This window comes from Panthera tigris, chromosome F2 (genome assembly GCF_018350195.1).
Source record: "Panthera tigris isolate Pti1 chromosome F2, P.tigris_Pti1_mat1.1, whole genome shotgun sequence".
Classification (NCBI taxonomy): Eukaryota; Metazoa; Chordata; class Mammalia; order Carnivora; family Felidae; genus Panthera; species Panthera tigris.
Genome location: NC_056676.1, coordinates 1,155,877 through 1,175,251, shown reverse-complemented (window position 1 = coordinate 1,175,251; position 19,375 = coordinate 1,155,877). Strand labels below are relative to the sequence as shown.

The following is a 19,375-nucleotide window of genomic DNA, read 5'->3' as shown; positions in this document are numbered from 1 at the left end:
GATCTCATGGTTCATGGGTTCAAGTCCCCCAGCGAGCTCTGTACTGACAACTCAAGAGCCTGGAGCCTGTTTCATATTCTGTGTCTCCCTCACTCTCTGTCCCATCCCGCTCATGCTGTGTCTCTCTGTCTCTCTCTCTCAAAAATAAAACATTAAAAAAATTATTTAATAAATTAATTAAATAATAAAAATAGAACTGTCCTACAACCCAGCAGTTGCACTACTAGTATTTACCAAAAGGATACAAAAATAGTGATTCGATGGGGCACATGCACCTCAGTGTTTATAGCAGCACTATCAATAATAGCCAAATTATGGAAACAGCTCAAGTATCCATCAACTGATGAATGGATAAAGAAGATGTGGTATATATATATATACACAATAGACTCAGCCATAATAAGAATGAAATTTGCAACAATATGGATGGAGCTAGAGGGTATTATTATGCTAAGCTAAAGAAGTCAGTCAGAGAAATACAAATACAAATGATTTCACTCATACATGAAATTTCAGAAACAAAACAAATGATCAAAGGGGAAAAAAAAGAGGCAAACCTCTCAAACAGACTCTTAACTATTGAGAACAAACTGAATTACCAGAGGGGGTGGTGGGGGGAGCAGGGCATGGGTGAAATAGGTGATGGGGATTGAGGAGGGCACCTGGCTTGATGAGCATGGGGTGTTGTATGGAGGTGTTGAATCACTATATTGTGCACCTGACACTAACATAACACCGTATGTTAACTAACTGGAATTAAAGTACAGACTTAAAATACATACATACGTACATACATACATAATAAAAAATGAGAACTCAGAAAAAATATTATCTGGTGTTCAGTGTATAATGCCTGTTTTTGTTTTAAGCCTGTTTTTTTTTTCTTTGCCACTAATAACAAGGGTGGGAGAAGCTTTGAAACATGCATATATCCTGCTTCTCCTAAGACTTAGCCCTCTGTATTTTGTATCTGTGGATGACTTTTAGCCCAAACCAGTCTTAACAATGATAGTTGCAAGGTGATGATTTTCTAACTCCAGCCCTTGTTCCATATTCTATCAGAATACATCTTAGTGTAAGGAAGAACCTTCCCTTCTCCATCTATTTGTTTATTCATTTACTTGAATTTTAGTTATCAATACAGAATCATGTATTCCAGTTTTATTTAATGGAATGTAATCTGTTGCTGTTCTTATTTGTCTCATGTTCAAATTGTCTCAGATTTGCCCAGCCGGAGCCCCTTCAAACTGACAGTACAGGCACATCTTGCAAAATTATTCTGCATTTTTTCTAGCAATGTTATAGTCTTAGTTCTTACATTAGGTCTATGATCTAAAGGAAGATAATATTTGTAGATGGTATGATGTGGGGGTACATATTCTGATGGCTTTTTTTGTATGGCTGTCTGGTTGTTTAGTCCCATTTGTTCAAAAGTCTTTTCATAATTGAATTGCCTTGGCACCTTTTTTGAAAATCAGTGACCATATATGTGTGGGTCTGGTTTTGAATGCTCTGTGCTATTCCTTATTTATATATACATACATTTTTTTTTTCATATATCAAACTGTCCTCATTACTGTTGCTTTAAAATAGTCTTGAATCAGATAGGATGTGTACTCCAATTTTTTCTTTATGAAAATTGCTTTGTCTATTTTAGGTTATTTGTATTTATATGTACATTTTTAGAATCTGCTTGTCAATTTTATTTATTTATTTTGAGAGAGAACAAAAGCACACATGCACAGTAGAGGAACAGAGACGGGGAGAGACAGGATCCAAAGCAAGCTCCATGCTGTCAGCGCAGAGCTCAGTGCAGGGCTCAAACTCATGAACCATGAGATCATGACCTGAGCCGAAATGAAGAGTCAGACACTTAACCTACTGAGCCACTCAGGTGCCCCTCTGCTTGTCCATTGCTGCCAAAAACAAAAACTCAGAGTCTGGGATTTTATTTTCACTATAGAGCAAGTTTGGGAGTTGCCATCTGGACAATATAGAGTTCTCTAATATGTATATAGTTCTTCCATTTATCTAGGTTTATTTATTTAGGTTTCTTTTCTTTCTCTTTTTCTTTCTTTCTTTTTTTTTTTTTTTTTTTTTTGTGCCCATCATGATAAGTGTACTTTTAAATTCCCTTTATCTGTTTCACTCATGCCCCCACCTGCCTCCCCTTTGGCAACCACCAGTTTGTTCTCTGTATTTAAGAGTCTGTTTTTGGGGCGCCTGGGTGGCTCAGTCGGTTAAGCGTCCGACTTCGGCTCAGGTCATGATCTCACAGTTCGTGAGTTCGAGCCCCGCGTCGGGCTCTGTGCTGACGGCTCGGAGCCTGGGGCCTGTTTCAGATTCTGTATCTCCCTTTCTCTCTGCCCCTCCCCTGCTCATGCTCTGTCTCTCTCTGTCTCAAAAATAAATAAACATTAAAAAAAAAAAATTAAAAAAAAAAAAAAGTCTGTTTTTGGTCTGGTTTTTCCTTTGTTCATTTGTTTTGTTCTTTAAATTCCACATATGAGTAAAATCATATGGTATTTGTCTTTCTCTGTTTATTTCACTTAGCATTATACTCTCTAGGTCCATCCCTTTTGTTGCAAATGGCAAGATCTCATTCTTTTTTATGGCTGAATAATATTCATTCCATTGTGTGTATATGTGTGTGCATGTGCGTGCACACACACACACACACGCACACCACATCTTTATCCATTCATCTATCAGTGGACACTTGGGTTGCTTCCATAGCTTGGCTATTATAAATAATGCTACAATAAACATAGAGGTGCATATATCTTTTCAAATTAGTGTTTTCATTTTCTTCAGATAGATACCCAGTAGTGAAGTTGCTGGATCACATGGAAGCTGTATTTTTAATTTTTTGAGGAACCTCCATACTGTTTTCCACAGTGACTACACCAATTTACATTCCCACCAACAATACATGAGGGTTTCTTTTTCTCCACATTATCACCAATGCTTGTTATTTCTTGTCTTTTTTATTTTAGCCATTCTAACAGGTATAAGGTAATATCTCATTGTGGTTTTTTTTTTTTTAATGTTTACTTTTGAGAGAGAGAGAGAGAGAGAAAGCGTGAGCAGGGGAGGCACAGAGAGAGGGAGACACGGAATCCAAAGCAGGCTCCAGGCTCCAAGCTGTCAGCCCAGAGCCTGACGCAGAGCTCAAACTCATGAGCTGTGAGATCATGACCTGAGCCGAAGTCAGATGCTTAACTGAGTGAGCCACTCAGGTACCCCTCTCGTGGTTTTGATTTGCATTTCCCTGATGATGAGTGATGTTGAGTATCTTTTCCTATGTTGGCCATCTGTGTGTCTTCTTTGGAAAAATGTCTATTCAGGTCCTACTCCCATTTTAAAAATCAGATCATTTGCTGTTTTGGTGTTGAATTGTATAAGCTCTTACATATTTTGAGTATTAACTCCTTATTGGATATATCATTTGCAAACATATTCTCCCATTCAGTAGGTTGCCTCTTAGTTTTATTGATTGTTTCCTTTGCTGTGCGAAACCTTTTTATTTTGGTGTAGTTCCAGCAGTTTATTTTTTCTTTTGTTTCCCTTGCCAGAGGAGACATATCTAGAAAAATGTTTCTGTGGCTGTTGTAGGAGATATTACTGCCTATGTTTTCTTCTGGGAGTTTTATGGTTTCAGGTCTCACACTTAGGTCTTTAATCCATTTTGAGTTGATTTTTGTGTATGGTATTAGAAAGTGGTCCAGTTTCATTCTTTTGCATGTAGCTGACCAGTTTTCTCAGCACCATTTGTTGAAGAGACTGTCTTTAACCCATTGTATATTCTTGCCTCCTTTGTCATAGGCTAATTGACCATATGATAAGTGTGAGTTTATTTCTGGACTTACTGTTCTGTTCCATTGATCTGTGTGTCTGTTTTTGTGTCAGTATGATATTGCTTTGATTACTACAGCTTTGTAGTATGGCTTGAAATCTGGGATTGTGATAACTCCACCTTTGTTCTTTCTCAAGGTTTTGAATATTTGGGGTCTTTTGTGGTTCTACAACATATTTTAGTGTTATTTTCCTAGTTCTGTGAAACATGTTGGTATTTAGATAGGAATTGCATTAAATCTGTAGATTGCTTTGGGTAGTATAGGGATTATAGCAATTTTGTTTCTTCTAATCCATGAACATGGAATATCTTCCATTAGTTTGTGTCATATTCATTTTTTTTAATCAGTGTTTTACAGTTTTCCGAGTAAAGATCTTTCACTGTTTTGGTTAAGTTTATTCCTAGGTATTTTACTCCTTTTGATGCAATTGTAAACAGGATTGTTTCTGTAACTTCTCTTTCTACTACTTCATTATTAGTGTATAGAAACACAACAGGTTTCTGTATATTAATTTTGTTTCCTAGAGCTTTACTGAATTTTTTTAATACTGCTGAGAGGGTTTTTTGATGACATCTTTATGGTTTTCTATATATGTGTCATGTCTTCTGCAAATAGTGAAAGTTTTACTTCTTTAATTGCAATGACTTTTTTTTTTTTATGGATGTGTTGGGTGTCTTGTTATATTCATTCCTAGGTATTTTATGTTTTTCAGTACCCTTCCAATTATTTGCTGTTCATATTTTCTGAAAGTGTTGTTTTGTTTTAGCATGCATGGGTGTTGAATTTTGTCAAATGCTTTTTCCTGCATCTGTTTGATCATGTGCCTTAGGTATGTAGTCTACAGTTTTGTTCACATCCACTGGTTACTTATTGATTCTCTGTCTGGATGATCTGCCCATTTTTGAAAGTGAGACATTAAAGTCTCCAACTATTATTGTCTTGCTGTCTGATTTTTCCATTTAGTATTTGCTTTATATATTTAGATGCTTCAATGTTAGGTGCATAAATATTTATAATTATTACATCTTCTTATAGGATTGACCACTTTATCATTATATAATGACCTTTTTACCATTTTTAGCTTAAGGTGTATTTTTATTATTTATTTATTTATTTATTTATTTATTATTTGTTTGTTTGTTTATTGCTACCATTTGCTTGAAATCTTTTTCCATGCCCTCACTCTCAGTCAGTGTTGTCTTTATTTTTTTTTAATTAATTAATTAACCTTTTTTTAAACTTACATCCAAGTTAGTTACCATACAGTGGAACAATGATTTCAGGAGTAGATTCCTTAATGCCCCTTTCCCATTTAGCCCATCCCTCCCTTCCATAACCCCTCTAGTAACCCTCTGTTTGTTTTCTATATTTAAGAGTCTCTTATGTTTTGTCCCCCTCCCTGTTTTTATATTGTTTTTGCTTTCCTTCCCTTATGTTCATCTGTTTTGTATCTTAAATTCCTCATATGAGTGAAGTCATATGATATTTGTCTTTCTCTCACTGAGTAATTTCGCTTAGCATAATACCCTCTAATTCCATCCACATAGTTGCATATGGCAAGATTTTATTCTTTTTGATTACCAAGTAACACTCCATTGTATATAGAGACCACATCTTCTTTATCCATTCATCTATCGATGGACATTTGGGCTCTTTCCATACTTTGGCTAATGTTGACAGAGCTGCTATAAACATTGGGGTGCATGTGCCCCTTTGAAACAGCATACCTGTATCCCTTGGATCAATACCTAGTAGTGCAATTGCTGGGTTGTAGGGTAGTTCTATTTTTAATTTTTTGAGGAACCTCCATACTGTTTTCCAGAGTGGCTGCACCAGTCTGCATTGCCACCAGCAGCGCAGAAGAGATCCTTTTTCTCCACATCCTCGCCAACATCTGTTGTTGCTTGAGTTGTTAATGTTAGCCGTTCTCAGTGTTGTCTTTAAAGCTAATGTAAGTCTCTTAGTCACATATTGGATTTTTGTTTATTTTATCCATTCAGCTGTTCTGTCTTTTGATTGGAGAATTTTATCCATTTACATTTAAAGCAATTATTGATAGGTAAGGACTTATTTTTGCCATTTTGTTGTCTGGCAGTTTTGTAGATCTATTGTTCCTTGCTTCTTGCTGTCTTTTCTGATTTGATGACTGTTTGTACTGGTATACTTTGACTTCTTTATCATGATCTTTTATGTACTTACTAAGGCCTTTCCTTTGTGGTTACTATGAGGCTTACATAAAATAGCTTATAACACCTTAGTATAAATTGATAACAGCTTTACTGCAATAGCATTTTTAAACTTTATGCTTTTACTTCCCCATGCCCCTCACATATTAGATTGCTGATGTTACAATTTATTGTTTTTTATGTTGTGTATCTAATAGCAGATTCTTGTAGTCAAGGTTATTCTTAATACATTTGTTTTTTAACTTTTAAACTAGCATTAATAGTGAATTATGCACTGTCATTACCATATTAGAGAAACTGACTTGGGCTACATATTTACCATTAACAGTGAGCTTTGTACTAACTTCATATGTTCTCATATTAATTAGCAGTGGTTTATTGCTGCTTGAAAACTCCCTTTATCATTTCTTATAAGCAAGATCTAGTGGTGATGAACTCCCTTAACTTTTGATGGTTCAGGAAGTCTTTATTTCTGAAGGACAGTTTTGCCAGGTATAGTAATCTTTGGTGACAGTTTTTGTTTCTTTGCTTTTTAAATTTTTTAAAAATGTTTATTCATTTTTGAGAGAGAGAAAGAGAGAGACAGAGTGTGAGCAGGGAGGGGCAGAGAGAGGGGGAGACATAGAATTCGAAGCAGACTCCAGGCTCTGAGCTGACAGCACAGAGCCCAACTGGGGCTTGAGCTCATAAACCACAAGATCATGACATGAGCCAAAGTCAGACACTTAACCAACTGAGCCACCCAGGTGCCCTGATATGTTTTTCTTTCACTATTTTGAATATATCATCTCATTCTCTTCTGGCCTGAAAAGTTTATTTTGAGAACTCCACCTCTAGTCTTATGGAGGTTACTTTGTATGTGATGTGTCACTTTTCTCTTGTTGCTTTCATTGACTTTTGACAATTGAATTATAATGTGTCTTGTGTGGCTTGGTTTGGATTCAACCTGTTTAGGGTTCTTTGGGCCTCATTAATCTGGAAATCCATTTCTCTGCCCAGTTTTGAGAAGTTTTCAGCCATTTTTATTTTAAATATACTTTATGTCCCTTTTCTCCTAGGATTCCCATAGTGGGTATTATTGTTTCATTTATGTTGTCCCATAGACTCTCTTCACTCATTCTGTTTTTTATTTTATTTTATTTTTACTTATTTTTATTTATTTATTATTTATTCATTTATTTTTGGTCCTCTCACTGGATCATTTCACTGATTATTTCTTCTGCCCAGTTGAGTCTGCTTTTGAAGATTTCTATTGAATTCTTCAATTCAGTCATAGAATTCTTCAGTTCTAGGATTACTGGTTTTTTGTTTTGTTTTATGGTTTCTATTTTTTTGTCGTTGTTGAACTTCTTATTCATACATTTGTTTTCCTAATTTCGTTTAATTGTCTGTGTCTGTGTTCTTCTGGCTCACTAAATTTCTATAAAAGTATTTTGAATTCTTTTCCTGATGCTTCATAGATCTCCATATCTTTATTGTCATTCATTTAGCTTTATTATTTTCCTTTTATTGTTTTCCTCTATCTGAGGATACCTTTATTTCACTTTTTTTATTTTCTGTGGATATGAAATTCTGGGTGGATCCCTCCTTCCTCCTCAGCAGTATCATTTGGCCTTCATGTTTCTGAAAAGAAAGTCATGATTAATCAAATTGTTGTTCCCCTGTGTTTAATCTATCATACTTTTTGACTGGTTTCAAGATTTTTGTTCATTATCATTGGTAATCAACAGTTTGATTATGATATGTTTAGGTGTAGTTTCCTTTGAAGTTACCTACTTAAGGTTCACTGAGCTATTCAAATCTACATTTTTGTCACTAAATGTGGGGGCTTTTTGGTTATTGTTTCTTCAAATACTTCTGCTATAATTTTTCTGTCTTTGTAGGGTGCCCATTACACATATATTATACTTTTTGACATTGTCCCACATGTCCCTGAAGCTCCATTCATTTTTTATTCAATCTTTTTTCTCTTTATTCTTCAGATTAAATCATTTCTGTTGAACTGTTTTCAAAGTCACTGTCATTTTCCTGTATTTTCTTAATTCCTCTCTAAGTCAGTGTAGTGAATCTTTTATTAATTAGTGGATTTTTGGGTTGTAAAATTTACATTTGTCTTTTTTTCATACTTTCTACTGAGATAGCTGCCTTTTCATTATTCATGGTTTTGTTTTGCTCTCTTGGAGCATCATTAAAATAGCTGCTTGATCATTCCAGCGTATGGGTCATCTCAGAGTTGACATCTGTTGTCTGTCTTTTTCACTGACAATGGATACATTTTCCTGGTTCTTTGTATAGCAACTAATTTTGGATCTAGAAATTGTTAATATTATCTTGTGTATACTCTAATCCCTTTTATAATTCCCAGGAATAAACTGCTTTAGCGAGCTATCAGTGCAGTTAGATTTGGCCAGTGGACTCTGTCTTGCCTTCTTGATTCACATCTCAGTTGAGTACTCAAGTCTTTTCTTCACTGTCTCCAGTCAGTGTTGAACATGCATACTTCAGGAGGCAGGCTGAAACTTGTATGGCTTCATATACAGAATTAGAGGATTCTCACTGCAGCCTTTGGTCTGCCTAGGCTCCCTTCTAGGTTTCTCTGGGCACAATATAGCAGGGCTCCTGTCAGAATCTTAGTCACTCAGGCTACCATAACCCTCAGCAGCTAAGGTTATCCTCAAGGCAAAACCGGAAAAAGAAAGAGAAAACCAGAAACTCATCCAAATGGCAGCACCTTCTCCTAGCTTTGACTTCCCTGCCCGCGCTGTATTTACTTTCCGTGACTTCAGGTGGTTGTATTTGGTATTTTATCTAGAGCTTTAATTATCAGCAGAAAGGTGGTCTGTAAGATGTTTACATTGCCATATAAGAGGGGGACTCTTGTTACTTGTGGAAAGATGGTTCTCTCCCTGGTTCCATCCTCCCCAGTCTGATAGAACAACATGTCATACACCACAGCATTTGTCTGCCTTTTTTAATTTGTTTCCTCTATCGGAACTTCCTTACCTCCTCTAATACCTGAAATCGAAATCGAAAAATACCTGGCTATTTTTCAAAGCCCAGGAAAAAGTCCATCTCACTTTGTGAAGACGTATCCACCTCCCCTTTTTGCCACCTCACTCCTCCATTTCTGAGAGCCCAGAGCACTTGACTCATTCTGATAGTGTAACATTCATGTTTCATTCATAAATTATTTCCTCAAATGTTTATCAACTTTTACTTACACAACTTTTGCTTGTTTATTCTTTCAACTAAAACCAGTGAAAGCTTAAAAAGCAGTAGCAACTAGGGGAGCCTGGGTGGCTCAGTCAGTTAAGCATCCGACTCCAGCTCAGGTCATGATCTTACAGGTCATGAGTTAGAGCCCCACATCAGGCTCTGTGCTGACAGCTCAGAGCCTGGAGCCTGCTTCAGATGCGGTGTCTCCCTCTCTCTCTCTGCCCCTCCCCCGCTTGCATTCTGTCTCTCAAAAATAAATTAAAAAAAAATTTTTTTTAATTAAAAATTTTTTTTTAAACTGTAGCAGCTCTTGGGAGGGCAGGGACCCTTGTAGATTAGGTAGGGAGCCAGGAACGCAGAAGCAGATGACTAGAAAGACCTGTACCTTGGGAATAACAACAACAAAACGAAAGATGTGTGGGACATGCTAGTCTCTCTGGCTACAGTGTTTCTAAGAAAATTGAAATTAGGGGTGCCTAGGTGGCTCAGTCGTTTAGACATCCAGCTCTGGCTCAGGTCATGATCTTGCAGTTCCTAAATTCAAGCCCTGTGTCGGGCTCTGTGCTGAAAGCTCAGAGCCTGGAGCCTGCTTTAGATTATCCTGTGTCTCCCTCTCTCTCTGCCCCTCCCCCACTAGTGCTCTGTCTCTCTCCCAAAAATAAATAACCATTAAGGAAAAAAAAAAGAAAATTGATATTAATTGCTAGATGAACAAAAACTTAATTGATATTGTAGCAGGATTCTCACAGAGTCGTGACACTGAGGCTTTTCTTTCCAGGAAGCAACTTTATTTCTGCCAGCACTGCTCAGTTTGGTTCCTACCCAAAGAACTGAGCCCCGAGTGCCACATAGTGTAGTTTTTTATGTATTTTCTACTTCTTTGTCTCCCGTATATGGTAACACACAAACATGCAATCTGATTAAGTGGTCTCATGTTACAAGGTCATGAGGGATGCTGTCATGCACGCATATAACCAGGTTGCCTTGTGGTTTTTTGTTTTTATTATTTTTTTTAATGTTTATTAATTTTTGAGAGAGAGAGAGACAGAGTGCGAGTGGGGGAGGAGCAGAGAGAATGGGAGACACAGAATCCAAAGCAGGCTCCCGGCTCTGAGCTGTCAGCAAAGAGCCCGACACGGGGCTTGGACTCATGAACCATGAGATCGTGACCTGAGCTGAAGTCAGACGCTTAACTGACTGAGCCACCCAGGCGCCCCTGATTTTTCTTTTTTTTCCCTTAGGGAGGGGACCCTATCACATTCCCACCTCTGATGCTTGGACCCCTCTATTATTTTGGGTCAAAGAGTATCATCTTTGTTTAGAGGTTTATATTTTCATAACATCATTACATGAGTGGCTATCTTTTTTGTTTCAATCATGGCCTCAATGAGACTGGAGACAGACCATGTAACCAGGGGAGCTAGGCAGGGTAGGATTAAGTAACCTCCCAGAATTAGGAAGATAATTTTTATGAGAGTTTTGAATCCCCCAGAAGTTGAAAATCATCCTCCAAATAACTCCCCGGGGTTTTAACCGTTCTAGGTCTGGATGGGGACATGAGCAATCCTTTTTATTTGATTTGTGATCTTCTCTATGACTTTTTACTCATTATCTATCTGTAGGCAGTAGTTGCTCAGGTTAAACTTTCTATACTCTTTTCTCAGAAGCAAGCAGATAATCTAAGGCCAAGAGATTTTGATAGATAGCTTTGCGCATTTTGGTTTGCTGCGTGGCTAGTAAGTTAAGAGCTCTGGCAGTTGTATTGGGTATAATTTTTATAACAGTTACATTAGAATTTCTTAGATGGCAAACTTATGAATCAGTTAAGCATGAGGCATATTTTCCAAGAGATCTAAATATCCTTGGTTTCTCTGCAACAAGTCAGAACCACAAACCTACATCTGGTAATTAGTGCTTTAGTCTCTTATCTCGCATGATATCCAGTGAATGTAATCCTAATTTATCATGCAAGCAAAAACTTTAACATTTTAGGTTACTAAAGACTTTGAAAGCTATCTTAACAATTACCTATGAAAACTATGAGACAGGTAAAGTTAACCATTACTTTAAGTCATTCTTTAGCTGATAAATTGGAACAGAGATAACGAGCTTATTTGACCTTCAGCAGATCTAGGTAGAAAAAAATTTTTTTTAAATTAATGTTGCTAAAATTGTCTGAAACCAATAAACTTAAATTAGCATAAACACTGAATACGTTTTACTTGGGTCCATGTAAGACAGTTTGTTCCCCATGGTTAATTTTTACCTGGAGAACTGGAGGGGAAATCTGAAATGGGTGGTCTTTGCTCCACAACTTCTATCTCTAGAGTGGGAGGAGAGGCCAATAATGTAGGCCTCACCCTAGGTGGCGCAGAAATAGGAGGGGGCGGGGGGGGTTGGTAAGGAAAGGCAGAAGAGACGAGGTGCCAGCAGAAGGAAGAGAAAGAGAATTCCCAGTTTTAAATCTTGTCAGCTCGGACAAAGGAGCAGACTCCAGGTTTTCTTTTGTTCTCTGTTCCACTAGTGGAATTAGGCAGTCCATGTCAGTTTGGAGGAGACAAGGAATTTCTCCAAAACAAAGGGAGTTTCAGCAGCTCTTTGGGAATATTCCTTAAAGTCCCTGTTCTGAGGTAGAATAACCAGAGACAGTTGGCTCTAATTATCATAGTCATTGACCCGGGAAATGAATGCGAGACAAGTCCTCACATACAGTCACACAGCAACTCCAACCCACCACCCTGCATTCAGCACCTTGGAGTTGTGGCTTTGTTCCTCATCCCTATGGAATGATTAGGGCAACTCTGGGAGGTGATCAGGCTGCCCTTCTGCCTCTCAGTGGAGGTCTGCCAGAACGAACCCAGGTTCTTACCAGTCTGATGGGCGGCACTCCCTGAGCTGGTTCTTAGGACTCACAGGTTCCGTGGGTGTACACGGCATCCTCATCCTGACACACCAGGAGGGCTAGTCTCCTGTGGATCTAGCGGTCTGCTAGCCCCTGGTGAGGCTGCCTCCCCCGGCACTCTGAGGCTCGTATCCCCAGTGGCAAAGGAGGTGGAAACGCACCATCTCCAAATCCCGGATGAGCCTCCAAGTAATGTCACGGGATCCTCACACAGGGAGTCGTGACCCTGAGGCTTGTCTTTCCAGGAAGCAACTTTATTCGTGCTGGCACAGCTCAGTTGGGTTCCTACCCGAAGAACTGAGGCCAGAGTGCTACATGGTGTAGTTATTGTCTCCCATATATGGTAACACAAACATGTAGCCTGATTAGATTAAGTGGTCTCATGTTACAAGGTCGTGAGAGATGTTTTCGTGTACGCATATAACCAGGTTGCCTTGTGGTTTGTTTTTTGTTTGTTTTTCCTTAGGGAGGGGACCCTACCACAATATTGATCAGGAATGGATTGTGTATGTTAAGGGCCTTTGTCAGTGTTTACTAACATGAAAATAATGAAAATGAAATCACTGGAACAGAGTCAGATATGTAAATTACAATACAAATAAAAATAATTTTGTAGCAATATAGCATTATCTTTTCATATTCCCAGTGATTATAACCTGTTTGCTGCTTTACAATTTTCATCTTTGGGGTAGGACCTTAGATTGGAAGATATGAAAAGGGAAATGGCTTCTGAGCCAACATAGTCATGTCACCCATTCATGGAGAGAACATTGTGCGTTTAAATGCTTTATTTTGTGGAGGTATATGCAGTAAATGATATCTAGAAAAATATCTTTTAAAGAGTTGGTTAGTTAAAAATAGATATTAAATCTGGTGCCTAGAGTGTACATTTACAGTCTAAAAAATGAGCAAAAATTTAATAGCTGTAGAATTTCTATCAATACCATCCAGTAGCTTACTGTATGTCCAAGATTTCTTTCATGAATCTCTGGCATTAACTCTCACTTTTCTTTGTTTTTTGTAGCTGTTTCTTTCTCAGCAAAATCGAGGAGAAACTTATTCTTCCTCCAGATGATCATAGTATGTCCATGGATGGTGATGGAGATCCCAGTGATGGGATGGAAGTCCAGGAACAGGGAGAAGAGGTCTGTTCTCTGATTAAGAACTGTATGTTTTCTATGAAAATGAAGATGGTAGAAAGTGCAAGAAAGCAGGTGAGTACTCATATTTGTAGTCCTCTATTTCTTTAAATTAGCTGGTTTTTAAACTTTTCCCTAAAATCTGAAGCTCAAAGATAATTGAGTACTTAGTATTTTTGTTCTCTTTAAAAGAAAGTAAACTTGAAGAAACACTTAAAATTATCCAGAAAGTTCTAAAGTTTATTGCATACTTGTTAATCATTAGAAAATAATTATTTTCTGTTATTAAAAAAAGAAAATAAACCCAATATCAGATTGGATCCTGTTTAACAAAATGAATGTTTGCCAGTTAGTTACAAATTATATTTAGGTTTATTTCATGGAAATAAGATATTTATTTATTTATAAAATAAAATATAAAATATATTTAGGTTTATTTTTTGTATATAAAATATTAAATCATATTTTTCATGTACTTAAATCATATTTGAATATACTAGGGGAGCTTACTCTTTTAATGACCCTATATTGATAGATTGCTATTATAAAGCAAAGAATGTTATTCTAATAGAAATAATTAATATTTCTGTAAGTTTAAGTGCTAGTTTCTCAGTTTTTCTTTGAGATGGGTATTTTATCAGATAGGGATTTGTATATTTCAAATAACAGAAAACCCAACCCAGAGCAGTCTAGGTGAATAAAAGAAATCTGTTAGTTCCTATGAGTAAAGTCTAGAAGATCTGGCTTTCAGATACTCTGAAATATATTGTCAGCAAGGGCCTGCTTTCTCTCCTTCAGTTCTCTCTTCTACCATACTGATTTTGTCGTCAGATTCTTTTTTTTTTAAGTTTGTTTATTTTGAGAGAGAGAGAGGGAGGGAAGGAGGATGAGAGTGTGCATGAGTGGGGAAGGGTCAGAGAGAGAGGAGAGAGAGCTAATCCCAAGCAGGCTCCTCACTGTCAGCACAGAGTCCGATGCAGGGCTCAATCCCACAAACTGTGAGATCATGATCAGAGCTGAAATCAAGAGTTGGGTGCTTAACTGACTGAGCCACCCAGGCACCCCTGTTCTCAGATTCTTATGTAGTAGGTCTGTCTAGCAGCCCCAGGCTTACCCTTTGTAGTTGGAAATGGCTGTGGATGTTTCATATCTTCCTTCCTCCTTACTACATCTTCTTGGAATTAGAAACAGTTTCTATTCCTTGCAGAAAAAAGGAAGATTCTTTTCATTAGCTCTACTTGCAACTGGGGCCATCTTCTAAGGCACATGGCTAAAGAGGAGTGCATGTGGCTTCTCAGCAGGAAGTTAGGGTGCTTGGGCCAGATGGAGAGACATGTGTGCTCCCTACTACTGCTCAGACTTTCCAAACTGGGAGAGGGTTCTGGTGAGAGAGGGGAAGGAAGTGAGCTGTAAGTGCATTACTTAGAAATGTGTAAGAATTACTAAGTTGGCTAAAACCCTTCCATGTGGCACGCTGGCTTTTCTTAGGAAGTTGTCAACAATATGTTCCCATATAAATAAGGGCTAGAGAGAGGTAGTACCAGTTCCAGCAATATTGGACATGAAGAGAGAAAAATAGTTCTAGTCTGAAGATCACATAAAACCTTCAGTGCATTTCAGTTTACCTGCCCATGCTCTTTGAAAGTCTCCGAAAGTAGCAGAACTGAAATTTGAGTTTTGCCTTTTTTTTTCATTACCAAGCACAGCATTAGGTGCTGGAGATACTAAAGTGAATAAAATATAGACATACAGACGAGCAGTTATAGTACAATAATACCAAAGGACAGTCACATGGGAAGGACACCTGACCCAGCCTTACGGAAACAGAGAAAGCTTCCTGGAGTAGGAGGTCATAGCTAAGTTGGGAATTGAGAGGTGAGATGGGTGGAGGGAATAACATATAAGACCCAGAAGTGGCTCGGGGCAGTTGGTGTTTTGAGTGGAGCAACGGTTGAACTTTAGCCCCTACTTAAAGGCCGTGCTTCTTTGTGCAGGAAGCCCTGGGATCGAGGTGACCAGATATGCAGTTTTTTAGTATATGTGCTGCCGAAGCGAGCACTAGATATGCAGTTTTAAAACAGTATTCCGATTGTAGTGAGGAGAAAGACTGGAGGAAGGGCAAAGGCTTGCCCAGTATCAATCCACGTGATGGATACGGGTAGCCAGTCTAGGTTCTCCTCCAAGAAAAAGGAGGAGGCGTGGATGAGGCAGTGTGACTGGTTCTGCTTCCCCCTGTGTCGTTTGGTGGATGGGGTGCAGGAGGAGGAGTGTTTTGTGTGGCCGATGGTGCATTCATCTCAAGACATCCTGAATTTGTGAGGCGTTTAAGACAAGCGGGTCGTGATTTCTATGCGATAATTTATATGTAGGAAATCTAGAGTTCTGGAGAAAAAGAATTATGCTTGCGATAGAGGTATGACGTGTGACTGGCACGTGGACTGTCTGGAGTGGATAAGGCGACCGAGACCAGTTGCCAAAACAGACAGACGGCTCTGGGAGGAGCAAAGGGAGAGGTGCCCACAAAGGAGCCGAAACCAAACGGTGACATTAGATGATGACCCCGAGGGGCTGAGCCCACAGGAAGGGGCAGAAGTCATTACCTGGGAGAGCCAGGGTGTGCAAAGACCAAAGTGCCCTTGCATTGAGGGGAGGCTTGTGCTGACTTTGGTGAGAATCATTTCACGAGAGCAGAAGTCAGATCATAATGGGTGGAAGAAGAGATGAAGGTAGAGATTCAGGGACAGTGAGCGCAGGCTGTCCCTAAGGAGGCCACGATGCAGAGGAGCCAGTGGGTTCAGGGAGGAGTTTGGTCTTTAGGGTGGAGGTGCCTGAGGGTGTTTAAAGCCTAATTCTAGGGAGAGAGAGGACGTCACTGGGGAAATCGGATTTCTTGTGGAGTTTGCGGGGACAGGATTCAGGCAAAGGTGAGTGGGAGAGCTCATCTGTTCTCTCTGAGAACTGGCAGTGAGGCCCTCTGCAGAGGTTGAGCTGAGGAGAGCTGAGGACAGTGAGAGAGTGGTGGGCTATTGTGGACTGTGGTGGAGGGCCTGGAAAGCCACGGAAGGACCGTTGGGGCACACAGAGAGCCTGGCTACTGTGTCTCTGGTGCATCTGTAAGTGTGTAGGAGCGGACGAGGCATGCCCTCGATACACCCGGAGTGTGGTTTTGCCAGGTGGGTGTAACACAGGGACAACGGCTGATGATCTTGCTAAGAAAGTGGTGGCTGGCTTAATTGCACATGGAAGGAAGTGGAAGCAGAAAGAAGGCAGGTAAAGTTACCAGAGGTCTTAAGATTATAAAGCAGACATAACAGGAGTTTGGTGAATAGACTGGGTTTGTGGTCATAATGGGGTGATTTGAGGTTAGGAATTTGGTGGGGAGGAAGTTGTGAGTAGTGATGAGTAGCACGGTGCGGCTCAGAAACTGTACCCAGCAATGTCTGGGTAAAGGCTACTGTTCCTCCTCTCCGTGATCACTGTCTGGCGAGAGAACAAGAGCTGCACTTCGACCCAACAAAAGTTCAAGGTGGGCAAAGAAAAGAGAGGTCACCATGCTAGGAGAGCCCAGGGAACAAGAGAGATTCTGCCTGGTAAGAGGGCTTCCTGGAGAAGGAGGCATTTGGGCAAGGCTTTATGGAAACAGCGGGGTTTGCACGTGAAGAAAAGAGAAAGATGTTATAGATACAAGATGAATTCAAACAAAATCATGGAGGTGAGAAACTGGGAATTGAAGTCTGCTCTGAACATGTTGACTACGTCAGAAGTTGTTTGGAAGATTGGCTGCTCGGGGAAAAGGCAGAGAGACTGTGAAGTCTCAATGTAGGGAGGTGGTGGTGGGAACGCAGACAGCGTGCGAGATGCTCTGTTAGCGATAGAAAGAAGCCCAGAGACGCTGGGAATGATGGAGAAGGTGCAGCTGAGGATGCCTCGGAATTTTAGCCTTTGCAGTTGGAAGGGGGGTAATTACGAAGGCACCAGTTTGAGGAAAATGTCTTTGAACCTTGATAGGGAAGATTCAAAAGACGTCCACACGACAACCAACATTTATACACCAAAATTTAAAAACTCCTGTGCCGTAAATAACACACTACAAAGAGTGATGAGACAACTGCTATAATGTGAGAAAATACTGGGAAATCATATATTTGCTGTGGATCCACTATGCAGAACACCTAACGAACTCTTTATAACTGAACAACAAAAACTCAAACAACCCAACAAAAAGAAGGGCAAAGGATCTAAATCGACATTTCTCCAAAGTAGATCCACAGATGGTCAACAAGCACATGAGAAGATGTTCAACATTATTAGTTATCAGGAAAATGCAAATCAAAACCACACAAGACACCACTTCACACCCACTGTAACCAAAGAGACAGTAACAAGCGTTGGTGAAGATGTGGAGAAATTGGAACCCTCATACGCTGATGACAGCGTGAAATGGTGCGGCTGCTGTGGAGAACAGTCTGACAGTTCCTTGAAAAGTTAAACGTAGAGTTAGCATGTGACCCAGCAGTTCCACTCCCAGGAGAAAAGAGAGTGTGTGTCCACACAGAAATCTGTATGTATCTGTATTCAAGATAGCCAAAAGGTGTAAACAGCCCAAGAATCTGTTGGTAGATGAATGGGTAAATAAACTGTGTTGTATTCATGCAGTAGAATGTTATTCAGCCATGTGAAGGAGTAGAGTACTGATGCAAACGGTAACATGGATGAACCCAGGAAATACTATGCTAAGTGAAAGGAGACAGGTAAAAATCACCACATGTTTTCTGATTTCACGGACATGAAATGTCCAGAATAGGTAAATCCACAGAGACAGAAAGTAGATTAGTGGTTTGGCCACGGCCAGGGGGAATGGGGAGCAAATGCTCACGGACAAAGGGTTTCTTTTTGAGTTGATCAGACGTTCTGGAACTGGATAGTGGTGATGGTCGCCCAACTTTGTGAATATACTAAGAGACACAGAATTGTACACTTTAAATGTGAATCTATCCCCACGATAAATAAGAACACATCTACATAATTTAAGTGGAGGAGGGGTTCGCTGCTCTAAGGTGAGTTGTGTCATGCAAAAAGGAAAGCAGGCCAGTTAAAAACTCATGTTAAATAGTTTTATTTCTAAGTTACCACCTGTATGTCATCGTAGCTCTTTCTCTCTTCTGTAGCACAATTTCTCACTTGCCATGAAGCTACTGAAGGAGCTGCATAGAGACTCCAAAACAAGAGATGGCTGGCAGGTGAAGTGGGTGCACAGCTACTCCCGGCTCAGCCACAGCCGGAGCCGGGCCCAGAGCTGCCCCGAGCAGGTCCTCACGGCGCTGAAAACAGTCTCCTTGCTGGGTACCAGGATGCTCTTCCTACCTAAATACGTGCAGCAGCACTGTTTTATCTTACGTCTCTGTGTCTATGAGAACTCTTCTTTTGCCGCTTTATCTTATATTTGCGAATTAAATCTTGTGATAGTTTTACTCTTTGGAGCCAAGGTAGTTTTTATCTTAGTAATGCTACTGAATGTGGTATTTGGAGATTTTATTTCTTTATCGATCAAATAAAATTGAAATTAAATTTTTTTTCTTTAATACTTATGCAAATTATGAATCTAATAGCTTAATTATTTTGAAAACCTCATTTACTTATAAGAATTGCCTTGTAAAAAGTTGAACATGAACTGCCTTTTTTTCTCTCAGCTCTTCTCTTTTTATAATAACATAGCCTTTAAGGCTGAGGGGAGAAAACCTTTTTCTCTGAGAGTTTTGGATCCGCTCCACCTGCTCTGCTGCCCTGTGTCCAAGGGTACATGGCACTGTTATTGACAGTGTTTACGATCCTATTCCCAGATCTGACTCTTCAATAGGACAGGGTATTATATCAGATATCGGTCTCAGTCAAAATGCAAATAGGGGAAACAGGACTTCCATTTGATCAGGGTTAGAACATCACCCTTATGATTGCTTAAATATTTTTAGGGTTTTTTGGTGGGGGGAATAGGGGAGAGGAGGAGGAGTTTGCTGATCCTGAGAAAACATTAGTGCTCATAATAATGACCCAGTTCTAGTGTCCTAGTATGGCGGT

General features: G+C 39.4%; 1 protein-coding gene across 3 annotated transcripts in view; it reads left to right on the top strand.

The window, feature by feature from the left end:
* The window catches only part of PRKDC (protein kinase, DNA-activated, catalytic subunit), a 214,760-nt gene that overhangs the window by 161,925 nt on the left and 33,460 nt on the right, over window positions 1-19,375 (top strand). For all 3 annotated transcript variants that reach the window (XM_007085581.3, XM_042972680.1, XM_042972681.1), the window contains 2 exons: window positions 13,186-13,375; window positions 18,469-18,643. In XM_007085581.3, coding sequence (XP_007085643.2) covers window positions 13,186-13,375; window positions 18,469-18,643 — 365 coding nt within the window. The remainder of the gene's footprint in view (window positions 1-13,185; window positions 13,376-18,468; window positions 18,644-19,375) is intronic.